Source organism: Lepisma saccharinum, chromosome 14, assembly GCF_977018435.1.
Source record: "Lepisma saccharinum chromosome 14, izLepSacc3.1, whole genome shotgun sequence".
NCBI classification, from domain to species: domain Eukaryota; kingdom Metazoa; phylum Arthropoda; class Insecta; order Zygentoma; family Lepismatidae; genus Lepisma; species Lepisma saccharinum.
The window spans coordinates 15423691-15445983 of record NC_139242.1 but is presented as its reverse complement, the minus strand read 5'-3'; the positions used below and the strand labels follow the sequence as shown (position 1 = coordinate 15445983).

The window sequence follows — 22293 nt, the reverse complement described above, 5'->3', positions numbered from 1 at the left end:
TATGGTAGCCATATTTGTTGATATGAACAAATTAAAATTAGTTACGCTGTCTACAGCGTTGCCACACTGTTGATTTCATACTTGGAGAGCATGGATCGTGTAAGAATGGCGGAAGAGAACAGTAAAAAAGTTGTTAATGTTGTACAGATTGTTAGGTGGAGTGTGCAGGAGGATGGCTGTGGGCTAATTAATAAACTTATGGATTTCAGTATATTGCCCAAAGAACGTGCTTACATGTGACAGCGACAATCACGATGTAGAAGAACTGATTTGATTACAGGTAAATTTGGCAACAGTACATCAATCATAAAATTGCAGGATACGAAAATAGTGTCTTCGATGATGAACGTTTCCCGTTAAAGTGCTACGAAAATAATATTTTTTATCGGTTCGTAATCACAATTACCGCAAAACCATTCAGGAATAGCCCCACTGACCATTCTCGGTAAGTTTAGGTTAAGTTAGGTTAGGCAAACATAGTTAAAATTTGGGCTCGAAAAAAACATGCACGGGTAGCCCAACAAACCATTGACGGATAGCCCCACGAACCATTCAGGTACGGTTAGGTTAGGTTAGGATAGGCAAACATAGTTAAAATTTGGGGTCGTAGTAATATCAGGAATGTATATTTCGTTTTTTAAGTATTGGAAACACAAAATCTTCCGGTAAATAATAAGCAATCGTGCCGATCGCGGACCACTCAATTTCACTTATTTTGCAATTTCTACACGTGACCCCCCAAATCTTAACTTGAAATTCGTGATTAGGAGGCCTCAATTAGTGAGTATGCAAAATATTACAAAAATCGGGGAGGGGTCATGTATTGTAAATTCGCTCCTTCATTAATTGTGGAAGCACCGAGCAGAAAGATTTGGTAAGTAAATGTGTATATTTTATCTTCTGTTTTGCATGCTAATGAGGTGTTGTTTTTTTAGTTACTTTACTTGGCGTAGGGACATTTGGTCAGTTGTAGGGACATTTTGACTACGTCTGTAGGGACATTGCTGAAAAATGGTTAGCAACACTGTCGGCTACCAGACGTCAGTGTTCGTTCATGTTCAATTCTGTTTGCGTTCAACAGTACGCGTGTTGCTTATACTGTGTTATTGTAATGTGCTACTCATGGCCAGTGCTTTATTGTGTGTTAATTGTTATTCATTCATTACTTATGTCGTTAAACAAATATAGTCTTGAACAGAGAGTTTTTATGTACGATAATTACGTGAAAACGAATTCTTGCAGAAAAGTGGTCAGGCAATTACGAGAGACAGGATCTCTTGAACCTAAGAAACGTGTTGTATTGCTGTTAAAGGAGGTCATTTTCAACATCTCTTATAACACAGGAGGTTAGTGATCATCATTATTATTACTTTTAAATATCATTTTACGCTTTCGGTTTGCTTTATGCGCCGGGATGCTGTCTTCCATTTCTGTCAACTGAGGATAACGTAGCGATGTCTAATCTAAGATTAGATGTCAGAAATAAGGTGCCAAAATATTTGTATTTGGGAGGACACCTTTTCCAGCATCCTTGCGACAAGGTACGTGCTTATTTCAATTGTAATTGTAACTGTAATTGTGAAAAGTGGAAACATTACAAAACAAGCGGTTTCTGTTACGGACTTCCTGAACGCAATTTGCCGGGACCTGTTGCATGAAGAGCCCGCCTATCGGCCGTCACTCTGGCGGTGAACGACTGAAATAACCTCCCTGTATTTTAAAGCAAAATTCAAGTAAAATGATAAGATATTATGGCACAATGTAACACCTCCATATCAATATCAATAAATATTCTGAAAAAGTTACAATTACCTATAATGTTCAAGCATCAGTATCTGTAGAAATTAGAGTATCAACTCTGTGCAATAAACAAATAACACATGTATGTCTTATGAAAAATAAGTCAAAAAGAGCACAACATAAATTACATTAAGTGGTCATACAGATGGCATTGCAGTTCATATTGTGATTTCTTCCGTTGATGGAAGGATGACCATTAACACTGTAGGCAGCAGGATGCCAGTGCCGATGAAAGTCTCGCCTATCACAAACATAAGCAGCATATGTCAACACTGGCTTGGGGCCAAATACAAAGTGGCCAAACATCCAGCTTTTGCCAAATTTACTTTAAATCCACAACTTCACAAGAATATAATTTAGAAGCATTCAGTGGTCGTTGAGGAAGGATTACAATTGGTCGTTGCCATGAAGAGTGGCCACGGTGGCTCAGTCGGTAATGCATCTGACTACCATGCCCAATGTCCCGGGTTCGATCCCTGGCCGGTTCAAATCCGGGAACTTTTCTAACGTTGGAAGCGGCCCCGGCGCCCACCCAGCGTCGAATGACATGGGTACCTGGGGGAAACCCTGGGGGGTAAAGGTGGTCAGGGGCATGATGCTGATCACATCACCCCCCACCCCACTCATGACCGGATCAAGAAAGTGTGGGGCGTTACCCCCACACCCCCTATACGCCTTCATGGCGTGGTGCTAAGCACAGGGGAGCACTTTACTATTTTTTTACATGAAGAACAGAAATGTCATGTTTGAAGAATCAGTATCAATTCACGATACTGACATATCGATTTGATGCTGATAATTGAAACATGTCACTTCCTGTTTCTTGTCGCATTATTATACCATGGAAAGAGGGAGGTGCACCTATAATATGGTTCAACAAAATCAATAAGTGATACAAAGGGTGCTATTAAATGTTGTTATTGTGCTGTTCAATGATAGCTGCATTAGACAATGAAGAATACGCTGATATTTTGTACTGTTACTGGTTTTGTGATGGTGACGCAGCTGCAGCACAAAGAGAATACGAACGCTGATTCCATAATTGGAATTTACCAGATGCGCGAGTGTTTTGTACGACATACCGGTGCATCCGGGAAACAGATTCGGTTCGACGACGGCAAGGCGATGCAGGCAGACCACGCGAGTTTGCTCCTGAAGCAGAAGAGGAAATACTGGAGTGTTTTCAAAGAGACAGCACTACTTCGACGAGAGTTGTGGCCAAGCAACTTGGCATGAGTCAGTGGAAAGTGTGGTTCACTTTGCATACGGCACAGCATGGCTTTATCCATACCACTACACACCCGTGCAGGCTCTGGAGGAGGGAGACCCTGCCAGGAGGATGGATTTCTGTCGTTTTCTAATAAACGCTGATCTCGAAGATCCAGATTACCTAAGCAAGATTTTATGGACGGACAAATCAAAGTTTGACCGGACCGGTGTAACCAATTTCCATAATGCGCACCGAGGAGATTCTCAATGAGTTTATGAATGGGCGTTATCAACAATCATTTGATCGGGCCATTTTTCCTGCCCAAACCTTAAATAGCATAACTTATGACCATCTTTTGAGGAACGAGATGGCAATGTTGTTAGAAGATGTGCCTCTAGCCACAAGACGTGACATGATTTACCAGGATGATGGATGGCCAACTCACTTCTGCCTGGGCATGCGACAGTGGCTGTATGTAAATTACTCAAATAAATGGATTGACCTCATCCCCACCCCCGATTTGACGCCTTGCGACTTCTACATTTGGGGCCACATGAAAGACTTAGTTTACAAGACACCGGTAAACTCGCAAGAAGAGCTCAGCGAGAGGATCTTAAAACAGCTGCTCAACACATCAAGGACACCTTCACACCACAAAGTTACAAGAATAAATGTCCGTAAAAACCTGCGTGCAAGCATTCGTAACGGAGGTGCCCACTTTGAGCAAGACTTGTAATGTTCTTTAATTGTAATGTTCTTTGATTCCATTCACATGAAGATGAATGAAGTATTATTTCCTATACACAAATGTGAATGTAAGCAACATTTGTACCTTGTTGGATAGCTGATGACTCAAGGAAGTAATTTAAGTAATTTGTATGCTTCGTATCATACCATTTTTGTTATTAATACGTTGCCAAGTAAATTAAGAGTACATTTATTTATCACCACTTATAAGTTTAGACCCACCCGTTACTTACATGTGATTGTTATTTGGGACAAACTTTTTTTTTCAACAAACCACTTATTTGTTAGCTATCAAAAAATGCTGAAATCAGAGGACTGCATATCGGTCAGAATCGCTTACTAGGCCCGCCTGGCTGGTCGGGCGGGCGAGTAAAACTATATACCTGAGTTTTGACCCGTCAAGCATCGAAAGCCCACGGGTAACTGGAAGGCCTTGCAAGATGAAGCTCGCTTATCTTCAGCGAACACTCATTCCGGTTTTGCACCGTCTCCAGATACATGAGTCACGCAGTCACCGTTGCCAACTTTTAGATTCTAAACTGTTCTAGGAGCACTTAAAATGTTCATCACTTTTATCAATTTGAAATTGCAGACATTTATTCCTTGGTAGAAAACATTTGTATCACTCACACCCAGTGGCGGCGATTGGGTTCCAAAACTAAGGGGCCAAGGTGCAAAAGTGAGGGGGGGGGGGGCAAGAACAGTTTAATTTCCCTTGATACATGAGGTTAGCGTGGTGCAAAAGTTTCAAAAAGTTAGGGGGGAGGCAACTGCACTCTCTCGGCCCCGCCCCTAATTGCCGCCACTGCTGACACCTGTAAAGGAGTACGAACCAAGTTTTGTAAAAAAGTGCCATCGTAAATATTTTGGACTTTTGGTTACTGGTGGTTGTTCTACATTATACTTTTGTGTGGGGGGGGGGGGGGTGCTCCCGTATAGCGCAGTGGTAGTGTCGTCACCTTGTAATCAACGGGTACCGGGTTCGATACCCGGTGGAGGCACATGGTGGTTTGGATCCCACTTTAAACTGTAGGTCCAGTCCCGATTAGCCTTATTGTGAATAAATTGACCAAATAAATGAATCAATCAATCAAACAGATTTTCTCTCTGGTGTAATTTTGCCAATTCTGATATCTACAAATTTCTTGTGTACATTATTCTGTAATTTTATTTAAAGTGATTTCAATAAGTGATTTTTTTAAAAATAGAATTCCCCAATTTAAATTTTGATTTAAATCAAACCACCTTGCTTAACAGAAAGCTGGCTTCTGGGCAGCGAATGATACTTTTACATTAGATCTTGTCCTTTTTCGTTCAAGAGTGAGATTACTGAGTCCGGTAAATTTGGGCTGAATCATGCCATTCGACACTACCTTCCAGAAGTTTTTCCTAAATTTCAATTTTGAGAAAGTTCCTTTTTCGTGGTTGTTACTTGAAGAGTAGGAAAAAAAAACAGAAGGCGGTACAGGATACAGAGAAAACTGGAAGCTAGTGTAGAGCTATCAAGGAGAAGAAACTTTGCCAAAGCACTTGATTTCAGATTTAAGCACATTCCTGAAACGTAAAACTTTATCAGGATATTCTGAAGATAAATCATCTTCGTGCCCGTTACAGAGGGCAATAGCTGCATCTGTAGGAAGCAAGGAAGAACTACTAATATTATCCATACCCTTCCTCAGTTTAAAACACCGGGAGCATTTAAATGCCCCATACTTTGCTCCGTGGCAGTTTGAGGTGCTTTATCATTAACATATTAAAATCGTGTAGGCTATGCAAGGTCACGAGACAGAAGAAAAGCCAAGACAAAGCGCTTTCTATTCAAGAATATAATAATTGGATAAAATTGTCCAAGCAATTTTTGCGTTAATGTTTCACATGAGAAATGAGAATTGTTTTGACTTTTTTGGGACCCCTTAGGCTTAGAGCTCCCGCCCGCCTCTGATTTGACGTATTCATTCAAATGATAACGTTAAACTAGAATATAAAGCCAGATAAAAAAATGTTTTAATTTTATTGCCCAAAAAAATTAGCCTTTTATATCTTTCTCACTTCCATTTATTACGTTTTTCGTATCAACCTCATAGGACGCGAGGCCCCTATATGCGCGAGGCCCAGGGTGGTCGCCCACTTCGCTCATCCCTTGCTATGCCTATGGTTATACAACCTCAAGGCACCTGCGGCTAGCAGAAATTCAAATATTTCAATGCGTAGTGAAATATAATGGCCGTTGGCAACACTGACAATAGTGCTCGCCGTCTACCTGCAAGAACTACATTGAGTCTCACGGGTCTTCTTAAGACCTGGGTAATAGAAAAGCCTGGCAGGCATCGATGCCTGTGCACAACTGTGACGTGAAGCTCGCTTGCGCGATTTCGAACACCTGGGCTTGACGTGCATGTTGCATATTATTGTAGGCGCGCCTCCTTGCAGATGGGTTTTTTCCGGGTCTTGTGCAGGTCTCTAGCTGAAATAAGTGCCATACAATGAGCTGTTTTTTCTCAATTCGTATTTTTATGTGGAAAATTGTAATTTAAAAAAAAAAAAACAATAAAAGTTTGATTATCTCGAAAATTACTACTTTTTGGACCAGGTATCATAAGGTCAAATTTATTGCAAATTGCCTCTACTTTAACCCCTTTCAAGGAATACATCTCATTACAGGTCACCCTGTATATTGTCAACATTATATATACCACCAAATATCATGATGATATATCGCCAACACGATGTATATCACGAAAATATCATGAAAATATATCATCTAGTTGATATCGCCTGGACGATATTTTTTCAATATCGTGATATATCATCTGGACGATATATCACCCAACACTACTGAAATCCCATCAACAAGACGAATGAAGATGAGCTTCCCTTTCACTTGTATGAAACATTCAATTAATATAAACAACATAAGTATTAATGAATAATTAAACTGAACTTACGCTTTCTGCAGAGTAGCATTTTCTATACTTTTTACATAATAGCTTTTGTATTTCTGCTGGTATTCTTCCTGTAAAATGAACGAAACAATTATTTCAGCAAAAAAAAAAAGCACATTTAAAAAATGGAAAGAATCATCAACACAACTGAAAGCTGTACACATACTAGAAATTTTCTTTTCAAGCCAAATTAATAATTTAAATTATAACAAAGTGAAAAGTTGCCTTTGTAAAAAGTATGCAGCTGCTGGTACATTTTGTATTATTATTTTTAATTATCAAATTTTTACAACCATAAAAAGCATTTAGATTCTGTTTGTTACTAATTTCTGTAGCGAATGACACCATCCTTCATGAGAAACAGTTATGATCAGGGCTCGAAAAATCCCGGCCGCCAGGTCACCATGGCAACTAAAATTTTCAGCCTGGCGACTGTTATCTTTTGCTGTAATATGTACGAAATTTTGAAGATTCTTTATTTGCATGGGTGAAGTTCAGCCTGAAGCTGTTCTGCCACCTAATCCATCTCCTGGAGAATGGCCAATATGTGGCGTGCATCTGTTGACAAAATTTCGACCTGCTAGTGTTCTCATTTATGGAGGATATGTCCCAAAAATGGCACTTTTTCACTCAATCCATAAAATCGCCAGTCAAAAATTCATCAAATGCTGCACATGATCAATATTGGTCGCAAATTACAGATTGACGTGGCATCAGACATCTAATCATGACCCTTTGATAATTTCTTACATATTTTTCTTACTCAAAAATGCATTTCTGGAAAAATTTTAACACTGCCTTCCGCCAGTTATTAATTTATCTAAACTGATAATTTTTTAGCATTGAAAAATATCTCAATGAATGAGGTTTTATAATGCAGAAAACCCGGTGTAAATATCTCTTACGGTTTTCAAGATATACATTTTCAAAGTTTGGGTTGCACGACTTTTGAAACACTGTAGTATGCACAATTGCTAGTAGGTGGTTACCTGGTGCCTGATATTCACAGCTGGCACCTACCTCTGAAGAAGATTTTTTGAGCACTGGTTATGATCTTAGTTTTCCATGAATGTATGCATGGATGCAAAGCATAAAAAAATGTATAATTATGTTGCAGTTGTTATCGACAAGCTTACTGTATTTGCCTGAGTTGTCACTGTGGAAAGACGTATGTATTGTTGATGAGCAGGGCGACGTTATATCCTTTCATCTTAGTATCAATTAGCACATGAGCTAGATCAAGCCATCATCCATGTTGTGGTTGCTATTAATAGGTGGGAGAAGTTAATCCCTTGTTATATTGACAAGAAGCAATCAGTGAAACTGGCTACTATGTATCAACAAGGTAGACAAAGCTACTGCCATCATAGTGCTTGGGTAACCACTGAAGGTGAAAAACAATTAACTTTCCATATTGTCAGAGGGTACAGGATACCTTGATTGTGTAATAAATAATTTAGAACTTGAGCTTATGAGTGCAGAGCAAAATCTAAACATAAACGGGGCATTCCACAAAAAGTGGTCCTATTCCATGTAAATAACAAAATTATTAGTGCTTTTAGCCGCATTAAGATTTAAATATTTGTGATGCTTTACCGACAAATTTAGTCAAATTTCGTTAGATTTTTAAAGTGTTATTCTTAATGCATTTCATGCATTTAGGTTATGTCTTCATACTCAATGTATTTTTTTTTTTTTCATTTGTTAACAGACACCACAAAGAAATTCATAATTCTATAAAATCAGTTCATTATGAATATTTCATCCAATTGCATGTCTAGCGGAACCACAAGGAAAGAAACCTGCGCAGACCCGCGACTCCTGTGCACCATACTCCCACGAGGAAGGGAGGGTGAAAGTGGGCCATGCTTTCTTATGGCCTGACCTGAATGGAAGAAGGGAGAGCTCCGCGGGGACTTTTCGTCCCAGGTTTTTTTCCTTGTGGTCGCTCTATAAAACCTTATATTTTATGTGTGAATGTCACACATGTAACGCTGGAATGCCCCAAATGCCTTTGAGAAGTTTCTATACCCTACTTATGGATTAAAAGGACAATACAACTCACTCACCAAAACCAGCACTTTTTCTGCTAATTCAAGTGAACATCTCTTGTGTGTAGCATACAGCATCCACTCTGGCCACCAGTGGAACACCAGACGCAGCAGACCAGCAGTGCAAACGATGCAGATCCACGTAATTGTTGTGTGAAAGTAGTTTCGCGTGTATCCATATATTTCCTGAAACAAAAAAGAAAAATTACGTAAATAAAGAGATTGTGGCTGTTAACATAACACGATAAACTATTCATACAATTGTTTTCCATGTTGGTTTATACAATGTGTGTGTAACGAGGAATTTTCTTCCAAAATTGTAATGATCCCTTTCCCCACAAAAAAAAACCTATGGTGCAGGTTATACTAGAAATAATTATTACCCTTGGTGCAACTGCCGTTGAGGGCCAGAGCGACCTCAGCAGAGGTGGGCGATCATCTAACAAGTTTCAGGATGATTTGTGGCCAGCACGATGAACCCCCAGTCGTTAATGTAGGTTTCAGTGGGTTGTTCAACATTCGTAGTTCCCTAATTTCTGCACGATAGTGGGTAGTCATCGGTCTCATACACTGGCCAAAATCTCAAAAGGAAAGTTGTTACGCTTATTCTTCAGAGAAAAATTTTATGTTCAATCACAGTTCAGTCGACACATTTCACGAGCTGTCCCCGCTACAATTTTCACGATCACACAGGTTTTAACAACAATGCTCTAATTCGGGGGCACCCACAACATACACACAGGGGCAGTAAAGCTGATTCAGCTATTGGTCGCAGGCCGATTACAGGTTGTATCATAATAGAGTAAATAACTTTAATCATTTATTTCAACTAAACTATATGGAATACAACAAAAATATTTGTTATGTATCAATCAGAAACACTTCAAGTTTCTATGAATGTCTACAAATGTTCAATGTGGCTTCCATCAGTTGTGCTACACAAATCCCATTGAAACTAGATGCCACACTTTTCCCAAGAACTCCTCTTCCACAAAAGGGCATTTCTTATTCTCTCCTTCTGCTGTTGCACATTCTGCGGCATAGGAGGTTTTGTCTGTCACAAAGCCCCAAATACAGACCTATTGGGGGTGTAAGGTCTCGGGACCTGTGAAAGTCGCCATTTTCTTTAACACTACACCAGTGCCAGAATGAACGTGTTTACAGAAGTATTGCGCATGAAAACAAAACTTTAATATTCTCTCACTGTTATACAACAAACCTAATTGTTGTGTTTCAGATAATGTTTTTAATAATAAACCTGATAAGTTGTTTACTTTATTATGATAAACTCTGTACGTTCTACTTATACACTATAAAGATATTACCCCAAAATAAAATTTTGATGTTTCATAAGTACTACTGTGGACCAGTGGCAGAGCATGACCTTTCCAACAGTGTAAGCCTAGCAGGATGAAGGCTTATTTTCCGTTGTGCTTATTTTTGGGCTGGCATGATCAGTGATTTATCCACACACATTGCCCCCCCCCCCCCATTTTTTCCAGAACACTTCCATGGATTTTTTCACAAAACCCTAATTTTGGCACAAAATGTAACCTTACACTCCTTACAATCGAAGTTACACTACACCAGTTTAAAAATTCTGGATAAATCCCTGAGCCTGGTGTTTTCCTTGCTAGGCTGTGTATCTCCTACATTTCAACTGAAAATAATGTCAGTCATATTCCTATCACAATGAGTAACCAAACGATAAAAAATATGCAAAGTTAGATAAAATAAAGAATAATGATACTAAAGAAAAGTGCTGTATACTTTTTACAATCACATAAAGAAAAGTGCTGAATACTTTTTATAATCGCATAACCAAGCATCAGCTTCGCACCATGAATTACACAATAGGCAGGCACACAATATTTTTCGTTTCTGTTACCATGCCTGTTAGAGAAGGGGTGGGCCTACCTAAAAGTGCTTTGTTAAACCAAATCTAGACCATAAAAAGGCTTTTCGTACATTGTTCGAAGAGTGTTTAAATCACGGACTATGTAATTAAATGTAGGCTTAATTAATAATATTTGGTTCACATTTGACATGAGATTTTTAAAACTGGTTCAATCTTCAGTTTTCATTAAACACTTAATTTTTAAAACAACGTTTTGCACTTTTTAGCTCAATTACTACCAGCTGAGTTCAAACATAAACAAAAAACAAATATCTTAATATTTCTCCTACAAGCGAAAAACAGAAACAAGTGTTTAGCACATTAATGTATGTCTGGTTTTTCCGTTCGTTTTTAGGCGTTTCTCCTTTTCCCATTCCTGATAGTTTTTTGCTTCAGAATTCCCTGTTCCTGGAAAAAAAACTCCTTGAAACACCACCGGCTCAAATTTCCTTCGCAGCCAACCATTCATACCAGATGACGCTGGAGCTCCCTCCTCTTGCAGGACCTGTGTCTCTCTGGCACGTATTCACGGTTAGCCAGTGAAGCCAACCCAAGCATAATGATGCTTAATCTCGCACAAGTTTAAAAAGTCGTTTGTATTTGTAAGTTGGGGATATAAATTAAGCAAGAGGGCTGCTGTTCATGGTAGTTGAATTTTCTCAAATTTTGACGTGTAACATCGAACCTACCCCGTTGGTTGAACCACGAATTAATATTTGTGTTTTTGTTATAAATTAATATTAATAATATATAGATCCCAGAACAATTTAGTAGAATGTAGCATAATTTTGGAGTTGAAACGAGACCATGGATGTCCAGAAGGGGCAAGGGGAGGAGGCCCTTTCTGGAAAATGAATGTCAACCATAAAATAATATATTTCACACATATTATTTCACTTCAGTCACACCAAATTATGTTAATTATTATAGGGGCGTTGCAGAAAAATGTTAACTCCAAATTGAATTAGTATCTATTGAGGAGGCAACTCTATTATGGGGGAAATATACCTAGGTTATCCCTACCCCTGCAAAAAATACTTTCCTTAATTCTCCCTGGTGGAAATAAATACTGTAGGCATCCATGAACAACACTTTTTCTAAACAGGAGGTTTGCAACGCTGCTGTTAGCCTCTGACCGAAGTTTTACACACGTAGGGTTTTGGTCCGCTCTTCTCCACCCAGATAGGGTAGGCACTGCTCGCTCACGGTCAGCAATTTGTAAGGCAAAATTCAGAAGGCTTACAACTTTCCACAAGCAAAAGGCAGGAGTCCCCATGCACTATGCTGCCTGGTGCTGAAGTGTTGCAATACAGGATCTCGAACACTGGTGTCGACCAGAGTTGAACTTTGTTGTTTACGAATTTTGCCACATAATTACATACATTTTACTAGAACTAATAAAGTGTAAGCCAGGCTTACACGGCTTACATGGATGCTGCTGTAAACTACATAGAACACCTTGGTGGGTTGTAATTTGGGCAGAACTGTTCTAATTTAAGATAAATATACACGCACATAGAAATATACAAAACAGAGTACCCTCAGGCTAAAATATATAATAGTACATACCATTTGATCATCCTCACCAGGATTTATGTAATCTACCCCGGATTTAAGTGGTGGAGGTCCATGCTTGTTTTCTCTTTCACCTGCAAGCAAAAACACATTGCTTAAGTTTTACAATACTCAAATAGCTATGCTACAGCAGTTGAAATTCAAACAAAGTTATACATAATCTTTAAAATTAACATTAGGAAATCATACAAACAGTATATTGCATTCTTTGGCCTTATTTGCAGATTTAGTGTTTATTATAAAACAGACTCATTACGAGACTACACAATCAACTTCAATCATGTGGATAAGTAAGATAATTCAACTGTCGAAAATACCTAGACAGTAGCGAAAGCAACCCACCAGAAGATTCATGTAATGCTCTACAATTACGATTCATGTAATGCTCTAGAAGGAATTCTAAGCATACGTAACATTTCAGATTTTGCAATATTCGAGTGGTTTTTCGGAAGGAGAGGAAAATTCGAAAACTGCTGCCCTGTCATTGGCCAAAGGTCCAGCAGAGCCTTAATTTATGGTGGTTAATGTTCTGGATGAAAAATCTATATAATTAAAACATTTTACACGTTAAATCAAAGGTAAAACAATAAATTGCTAGTTTCTGAGATGGTACAATCATCATAAGTGTTGTGGAGTAAAATTTCAAACTTTAAAATTTTCACAGCATTTCACTAATTACTTGTTAAAACAAACAACATGTTTACAGGACATTATTGAATTTTAAATATCAGTAGCATTGCTCTGATGAAAGTACAACATGAGAGCATTCAAATGCCACACCCAAGAGTGCACGTTCAAGCATAACCAGAGTTTTTCAAAAACTTAGAAAAATTACAGACTCTCGCTAAATGTACATGGTGATTCATTAAGCATTAAAAGGTAAGTTTGGAATGTTTAATTAACTTTTTTTTTTAGTTTCATAGGAGAAAGACAAAGTATTGCAGAATTGTAGAAATGATTGTTACAGTAAATTAGAACCTTAGTGAAAGTAATCATCACTGTTTAATTGTTCTGAAAAGTGCAATTTATCAGCAAAAAAAAAGATGTAAAAACTACTTTACGCAAGCATCCATGCTTCCCCATCAACAGGACATGTTTTCTTCATAGAAGGAAAAGAAAGCAGCGCAGAATAATGAGAATGATTGTGAAAGTGAATTGAAGCTTTCTGAGAGTAATTATTACTTTTTGCAGTTCTGCAAAGTCATATTTATCGGCAAAAAGAAAATGTAAAAAGTACATATGCAAATATCCCTACTTCCAATTGACATGGCATTCTACAGACTACTATCGAAAAGAAACGTGAAGAGGCTTTGTGCTGTAGACCAGCACAGGGATGACGAGATATTGAAAGCCGTTACGGAAATTATTGTAAGCTAAGAGGACTAAACCTTGCCCACCTAACCCATAAAAGCATTTAGATGTGTTATCTGAACACTAAGAGGCCTAAACCTGACTTGCCTAACCTAGCTACAAAACTCCTTCACACGACACGCATGAGACAGAGATGAAAGCAGCAGTCTATAAAAGATGACAGTAACGAATGTCTGGTTGCAAGAAAAGATGTAAGTGAAAAATCATTCTGAAGCAAATACGTAGTAAGTAATCGATAAAACTCAGAAGTATGTGTTAACAGACACAAATATAAATCTAGCCATGAAAAAATGCTTGTGTAACATGATTAAATCTGAATTAAACAATCGGAAGTAGTGCCTATTCCAATTTTCTATATCTGAACTGAATAATAAAATCAGATTTAGAGTTGTGATAAAGGGGAACTGGCAGAAGCAATTCTGTTTCTAAAAACAAGTTGATGGCAAACATTTTAGTTCATACAATAGCCTATTCATTTAATGTAAACTTTCCTGTCCCATTCTTTTAATTTTTATATTTAAACAATGTTTTAATCCTGCGCAATACATGACTGAGGTAATAACTTCAGTGTTGTTAAAAAGACGGTAATTATGCGATATCGCCCAAACACCTCTCACTCGTTTATTTCGTTACTTTTAGCATTGATACTCACCTATTCTGCATTGCGGAAGATTCTTTAACGTGAAGTTACGCCTTTTTTCATAAAATAGTGTCAACTTTTCATATTACGAGTCATTATTTGTCTTCCTTGTTCCACTTGGGTAACAGACAATATGGCATGCACTCGTCATGGATCATCGCGTGTCATGCTTGTGTTTTGTCGATTTGGAGTGGGTATGCAGTGTTTCAACCTTCTTAACTGAAAAATACCTACTTTCGTCTTCATTATGTCATCACAAACCATTGACGGATAGCCCCAAAATTATTCACGATAGCCCCACGAACCATTGACTGATAGCCCCAAAAACCATTGACGGATAGCCCCAAAAACCATTCACGATTGCCCCAAAAACCATTCACGATAGCGATAGGGTTAGGTTAGGTTAGCATAGTTAAAAAAAAAATTCGTAAAAAAAAAGGCACATTTGGATGTGATGGAAACACTGATGAGACCGCATGACTTTCGACGCTCGCGCCATCTGCACGTATATAATGGAAAAAACGGCATAATGTTGTCGCTTTACAGAAAATGCAAGTTCCTTACATAAAAAGTTATTATTTCTTGTTCTGTAGCATTCTATGGTGAAGTTTTCAGTTTCCGCGAAAGAAAATATCTTGAAGAACTTCGATAATGCTACAGAAACTGATTTCAGTAAGTAGTTTCTCCTGTAAATTTGAAGAAATTCGTTCGGGCGATATCGCATATTTACCAAAAAAAACAGCCAAATTCATTGTGATGCATATTAATTTCATCCCTTCCACAGCAAACAGACAGTTCACTCTAATAATGCTGTATTTCTTTTTAGCAAACATTTCCTGATCATGCATATTCCGAAAAAATATCACTAGAATATAACTCTGAGCATTCAATTTCTCATACTGCAGACAATACTTACCAAGTAGCTTAATATTCTGCTCCTGGAATCTTCCACCTTGATTATCAAATGACACACGACTATAAGCATTCCGCTGAAAGCTCAGTTTTATGTTTTTTGGAGTAGTATGTTTTATGTCTGTCATCTTGATATTGACTAGATTAACACACTTCAGTCAAGCAATAAGTCTCGCACATATATCACCACAATGAAAAATACAAAGAATACTGAGATGATGGTACCGGTACATATTCACTTCGAATTAAGTGGAAGCTCTTGATTCTTTCATGTAGACCCATGAGATCAAAGCAATATAATTTCATGCACATCAGTTGCTTTCTTCAAGAGTGCAATCATAAATCAACATTACCACATCAAAACAGCTAACGCAACATCAATACCACAAACAAAATTTCTGTTCAATAGTTTTTGCATTTTACACCAAACTTCAGTTGACTAGGCCTGTACAGTTTAATTATAGTCACGCCCTGTGTTCACAATTCGAAACTTGACATCCTGAAAGTTCTAAGCTAAGTTTTCATAGAGGAGTCTAGTCTTAATCAGTCTGGTGATGATTCAAAAAGCCAGTGTCAGTCCCCTGGATCTGGCTTTCTCCATCCTGTTCTATGCCATTTTACTTCGTTCTTCTTCGTGAACATTTCCATTCTCCAAAATAACATCTGAGACATTACAACGTTTTGCAGTTTTAAAATCCTTTGAAACAACAGAAGGTACAAATTCCTTACATGTAATTCATTGAAATATAGGCAATATCGAACACCTCTTGGTACAGTTTTCAAATTAGAGGCAATGATTTCTATAATAAATATTTGTCCTGAAATGTTTATTAGTTTAGTCCCTGCTGCTCACAAGACAACCTTAAATGACAATAAACGAAGACTAGAAATCACACACCCAGGGAGTTGTGCTAATACATCGGCTTTATCATAGGAGAACATAGTTGTTTCAGTTGATGCCTGATTTAAGTATAATAGATTCTAAGTGTCCAAAGGCGAATATACCTCTCCACCTACAAATTCTGGTATAATAATAGCTTATTCCTCCACCCAAGTTGTGCAAAAATTAAAACACCGGCGATTGCAATCGAGTAAAGCAGAAAATATGTGACGAAATCTTCCCAGGAACATGTATGCAGACTGCAGAACTTCTGGTAGGAGTTATCTAACGTATTCTAAGCACGACGTTTCCCCCAGACACTGGCGAAATTCTTCACTGTAAACAACAGAATTGATCTTCTAATGCACCAGGATATACTTCTCCGACACACATCAAGATTCTTCTATCCAAGTAAGTACACCTTGTTCGCATATACTACAGCGGATAAACGACCGAGTAGCAGACAAGACAGACGCATGCACTGCAGACTGCGCTGGCCCGGGATGATAATGCAGCGTTTCCAACTCCAATTTCTTACATTCTCTAAACGTGACCATTCTACCACGAAAGAAACACTCAAAATTATCTGCAGAGGCGAAGAGGGCACGAGTACGCGACCACTAACTATTCAATTATATTGAAAACAGTTCGTTTAAATCTAATTACACTAAATAGACAAAGTTGCGCTCATTTTATTTATTGATTGAATTGGTATTTTAAGTCCACTTTATGCACAATAAGGTTAATTGGGACTGGACGTACAGTTTAAAGTGGAATCCGAACCACCATGTGCCTCCACCGGGTATCGAACCCGGGACCACTTGATTACAAGGCGGTGACGCAATCCGCTCATTTTAGTTGATGGAGGTGTTGAAATGAGAAGAATACAAAAGGAAAAATTTCTTAGTTACAGACAGACAATATAAAAATTTCGCCGTACAAATAAACGCAGTAAATAATAATTTTCCTCCTCCTCTTCCTCAGCAGCTATGAGAAAATTCCTTTCAACGATTTAGATTAGTACATATATATTTGAGGTTTGTATAACTGATTACAGCCGACACGCTATCTGCTCAATATTGCCAGTTCTATTACCGCAAATTCTCCGTCTGTGTATTATCAAGAACACCACATGTGTTTAGACTTTGGAAAGACTCGTTTGAGGGGAAAGTGTGTTCGCACGCGGAGTCAGGCCCGTAGCCAGACAGGGGCCGGGGGGGGGGGGGCACTGCCTTCAGCTCCCTCGACATTAGGAAAAACTAAGTAACAGGTGCGGCAGTGAAACGGGCGATTTGGAAACCCTGGAAATAGCAAGTTATGTAAGCAAGCAGAAAACGGGAGTGGTGCCATCTCGACAACAAATCTTTGCCATTGACACTGATATCGGTGTTCAGTCGAAATGGCGTCGTGGACCGGTGAACAACGCGCTTTTGCTTTGAAGGCGTTTTACAAAAACAACGACAGCTACGTGGCCGCGCAGCGTGTATTTCGTGTCCATTTCCATCTCGCACGTCATGCCCCAGTCCCGTTGTCGCATGCTATCAAATTGTGGGTACAGAACTTTGAGGAAACGGGTGATATGGTGAGAAAGATGGGTGGAAGTGCATGTGTGTGACGGAAAATGGGGGCCACCTGCGTGATGTCATTTTCAAGTGATGGACATCTTGTGCCGTGACATGTCTGTGCAAGATGTGCACGTTGTTCAGAAACATTCATCACAAATTGCAAGCATTGTAAATTCATGTTGTATTTGTTTGATATCGCTGTGAATAAATTTATATCTCTGGTGGAGGTTTCAAAATCGCCCGTTTCACTGCCGCACCTGTTATTTTGTATAATTTTTTTACAGTGAAGAATGAAAATGTAGACAGTAGATTTTATTTTGATCACAACTTGGTGAAGGAAAAATTCACAGAATATGAAAAGCAGCCATTACATTCCTTCATCTTGTTTATGAGTAGAAGTCCAAGTAGCGGCAGGTATTTATAAGTGTCTCTAGACTTAGAAAGTTCTTTATAGTTAAATTGTTGATGAATTGTTGTTTTAAGTCCACTTTATGCACAGAAAGGCTAATTGGGACTGGACCTACAGTTTAAAGTGGGATCCGAACCACTGTGTGCCTCCACCGGGTATCAAACCCAGGACCCCTTGATTACGGGGAGGCAGTTCTTTCACAGGGGAGCTTCTTTATCTGTGCCTTCGCTGCCCCTGTTCATGGGCGTCCGGAAGGGAGGGCAAGGGGGGCCGTGGCCCCCCCTAGAAAATGAAAGTCAACCAAAAATATGTATTTCACACATATAATTTCATTTTATCCACAATAATATGTGTTAATTATTGCATGAACACCATAAATTCAAATTTAAGCAATGTTTTTTAGGGAACAACACTATTTTTGATGAAATTTTGCCTTCGTTTGCCCCCCCTGGAAAAAATAACTTCCTTGCCCCTCCCTGGAAAAAATCCTGCGGACGTCCATGCCCCTGTTGCGGACTCGCATTTAGACAGATCTGCGACTTTGACGTTATCATTCACATCTGCGTCAAAGGTCAACAGCTCCCAAGTTATGGGAACGAAAGAGAGTTTTATTGCTTAATAATAATAATACATTCTTCTTTTCCGTTGACCCTTGACCATGGGTATGGAAAAGTCATACATTGCTAAAATTTCAAAATGAGAAAAAAATACAAAAAAACATTAGGGTTATATAGTCGTTTGTCTATTAAGTACAGTTACATTATTTGTACAATACCAGATCACTATGCTAAATTTGTAAAAGAAAAATACAATGCAAAAAATACAATATTAAAATGCAGCAATTCAATAGTCCAGTTTACTGCTTGAATTCATTAAGGTTATATATGTCCCGAGTCCGATACCCGATAGAGGCACATAGTGGTTCGGATACCACTTTAAACTATAGGTCCAGTCCCGATTAGCCTTACTGTGCAAAAAGTGGACTTAAAACACCAACTCAACATTAAGGTTATATACAGCTGAGCTATGTCTGTTAAGTACTGTTTTATTGCTTTCAGTCTCTTGTATGTATGTATCTGTAATTTGTTTGATGTATGTGGGGAGTTTGTTTATAATATTTTATTCCTGCTACATGAGGTACTTTGTTTGAAAGAGCAAGTCTATGTGCTTGCATGTGCAAGTTCTCTTTTTGACGTGTGTTGTGCTGATGGACCATTGAATTTTTTATCCATTTTACCGTGTGTTAGTATGTAAGCAATTACTTTATAAATTATAAAGAGAATATATAGTCATAATTCTATTTTCTCGAAATGATTCACTACGTGAGTTCCTAATCGGTATTTTAAACATACAACATATTTCTCTTTTCTGCAGAATAAGCAATCTTCGAGTGTATTCCTTTTCAGCTCCTCCCCTTGCTATTATGCAACATTCTAGGGACTGATGGATATACAAGTCCATAGTAGAGATTTTTGTACTAAAAGGAGTACGACTGCCCACTTTCTGACACATAAAACATACAATAAGTCAATAAATCTTCAATTAACATGAGAATAAAAGTCGATCCCTGTGCAGGGATGTGCGGATCAAGAAGATTTGGGTACCGAATCTCGAATTTCAGATTCAGGTAACAAATCCTGGTCAGAATATGAGTTTATTTGTTTATTATTTATTTATTTGAATTTGTTTATTTCGAACACATCACATTGTGCTAGGAGTTTTAAAAGATATAAGTTTACCCTACTTTTTTGCATACGTGGTCAATATGATATGTCCATCTTAATTTATCATCAATAACTAAACCGGGGTTGGCCAGCTCCCGTGGCGGAGCGGTTTGCACATCGCGCTACGACGTCAGGGGTCCCGGGTTCGAATCCCAGCCTGGCCATGGATGTTTGTGAGTGTCCTGTCCATTCATCAATTTCATCACTCATCCCTATCTTCGCAATTAGCCATAAGTGGCACAAAAGCGAAGTAAAATAAAGCAAATCAATCAATAAACCCGGGTGGGGGTGGAATGTATGGCAAGCACTATGATTGGATATGGTGCATTTTTTCTTGCGTAATATAAAATATCTGTATCATCGAAAGTAGTATGGGGTGCTTAGTAATGGATGACGTCAGTAACAGTAAATTAACATTTCAAGAGATATTTTAGAAGATATAGAAAGAAACAGTAGTATTTGTGTGATATTTCTAAACTTTATATTTTATATTAACTTAATGACCCCCCCCACACACACACACACGCACACATAATTTATCTTCATTCAATACTGTTAAACTTTTGAAAAATTGGCTTGGTTTACAAAGCCCTCCCCCCACCTGGTTACCCGTGAGCCCCCTGGAGAACAATTCTAGCTACGGCCCTGCGCGAAGTCGACGACTAATGAGCCGGCCCCCGTGGCGGAGTGGTTAGCACATTGCGCTACGACGCCAGGGGTCCTAGATTCGAATCCCGGCCTGGACATGTATGCTTGAGAGTGTCCATTCATCAATTTCATCATATCATGACCATCCCCATCTTCGCAAATTAGCCAAAAGTGGCACAAAAAGCGAATTAAAATAAAACAAATCAATCAACCAAGACGATTAATGATAATGCACAGCGGCGGCGACAGGAATGAAAAAGAAAACATTAGCTTAGCCACTCCATCAATTAACAATCAACTTTTAATTGATTGTTTGGTTTGGTTTATTTTACTTAGCTTTTCTACCCTTTTTGGCTAATCGCGACGATGAGGATGCGTGATGGCAGCCCCGCCATGATAAAACACAATACCACCTACTAAAAGGAGTACGACAGCCCACTTTCTGCATATAAAACATACAACAATAAGTCAATAAATCTTCAATTAACATGAGAATAAAAGTCGATCCCTGTGCAGGGATGTGCGGATCAAGAAGATTTGGGTACCGAATCTCGAATTTCAGATTCAGGTAACAAATCCTGGTCAGAATATGAGTAACACGGCCAGTGTTGCCGCACTTTACTCACAGAATTCTTCTTTGTCGACTACCCTATAGAGTTTCAGAACAAATAGTTCTGGGCATTCGAGGACACGTTTCATAACATGAAAAGACCTTCAGGATTAGATACATGCTAAGTATACTGCCTTATAAATAACAACGTCCTGCATATGATAATTATTGTTGAGGAAATGTGTGTGTGTGTGGGGGGGGAGGCAGACTGATTGGGGCCATACTATCCACCTTCGACTTACACGATAATAAAAAAAAGAGCGTCCGATGTATGAGAAAATGGTAAAATATACAAGTAGTACCAACCCCTGTATGAAATTACTGAGCACGCCACGCCAAGTCTGTAAGTGGACTGATCAGGACACACACACACACACACACATACACACACACACACACCATCACACACACACACACACACACACACACACACACACACACACACACACATATATATATATATATATATATATATATATATATATATATATATATATATACATATAAAGTAAATCACTGAATATTTACATTTGTTTATTGTTAAATATACATATTTAAATAAATTAATTTCTTACTTTTATATATATCACATATTTATAAAGCAGCAAAGTAATTCCTTTCCCAACTAGTCCAAAATGTTCATAAATTACAAAATAATTGAAATGGTTTCTTTGTGTATGAGTTTTTGTTTAGTTTTCATTTTCTATTAATATAATCAATTTGATTTCATACTTTTATCTGTCTTGCATTCTAGTTTTACTTTTATCTCAGGCATTAGCCCAAAGTGGCAGAAAAGCAATGGAAAATACTTTTACACAATATTTTTATTGTGCATATATTATTATATAATCTGGTGTAAATCTGTTAATGGTCACTTGAAGGGGAGAGAGAGAGAGAGAGTGAAAAATGATACACCCAAATGTATGTTTTTTATATGATTCTTAGTAAAGTATATTTAAAGTCAAAGTAATTACATATCTTTGTTATTACAACAAAAACGCTCCCCCCGGACATTTTTGGTGGGGGAAATTTTTACACCAATCCCTCCAGAATTTCGCACCCTGGGACTGAGGCTAAATAAGTGTAAATATTCGAAAACCTCATTACTTCCGGCGTTATAGTCCGCGCGTTTACTACGTTAACGTCCAAGAACTGAAGAAAGCCGCCGCCACGAACGCGGGTGGGGTTAAACAACGGGCGAGTTGTTTTCGTCCAATCACACTCAATCTTCAGCCAATGGGCGCAGCTGTCATTCTGCTTGTCTACTCCACGTGGAGTCCCGGTCACATGACTGCGGATATGCTGTTGCTGT

At 38.4% G+C, this 22293-nt stretch overlaps 1 protein-coding gene across 2 annotated transcripts in view; it reads right to left on the bottom strand.

Annotated features, from left to right (window-relative positions):
* LOC145998697 (polyamine-transporting ATPase 13A3-like) overlaps window positions 1–22293 on the bottom strand; it is a 129510-nt gene that overhangs the window by 48933 nt on the left and 58284 nt on the right. Inside the window, exons 1-4 of one of the 2 annotated variants that reach the window (XM_083135176.1) lie at window positions 15150–16513; window positions 12217–12296; window positions 8769–8936; window positions 6703–6770 (exon numbers count right to left, since the gene is read on the bottom strand). In XM_083135176.1, the coding sequence (XP_082991302.1) occupies window positions 6703–6770; window positions 8769–8936; window positions 12217–12296; window positions 15150–15273 (440 nt within the window). In that variant the 5' untranslated portion in view covers window positions 15274–16513. Of the gene's footprint in view, window positions 1–6702; window positions 6771–8768; window positions 8937–12216; window positions 12297–15149; window positions 16514–22293 lie in introns of those variants that run through there. The other variant, XM_083135177.1, reaches the window with a different exon arrangement.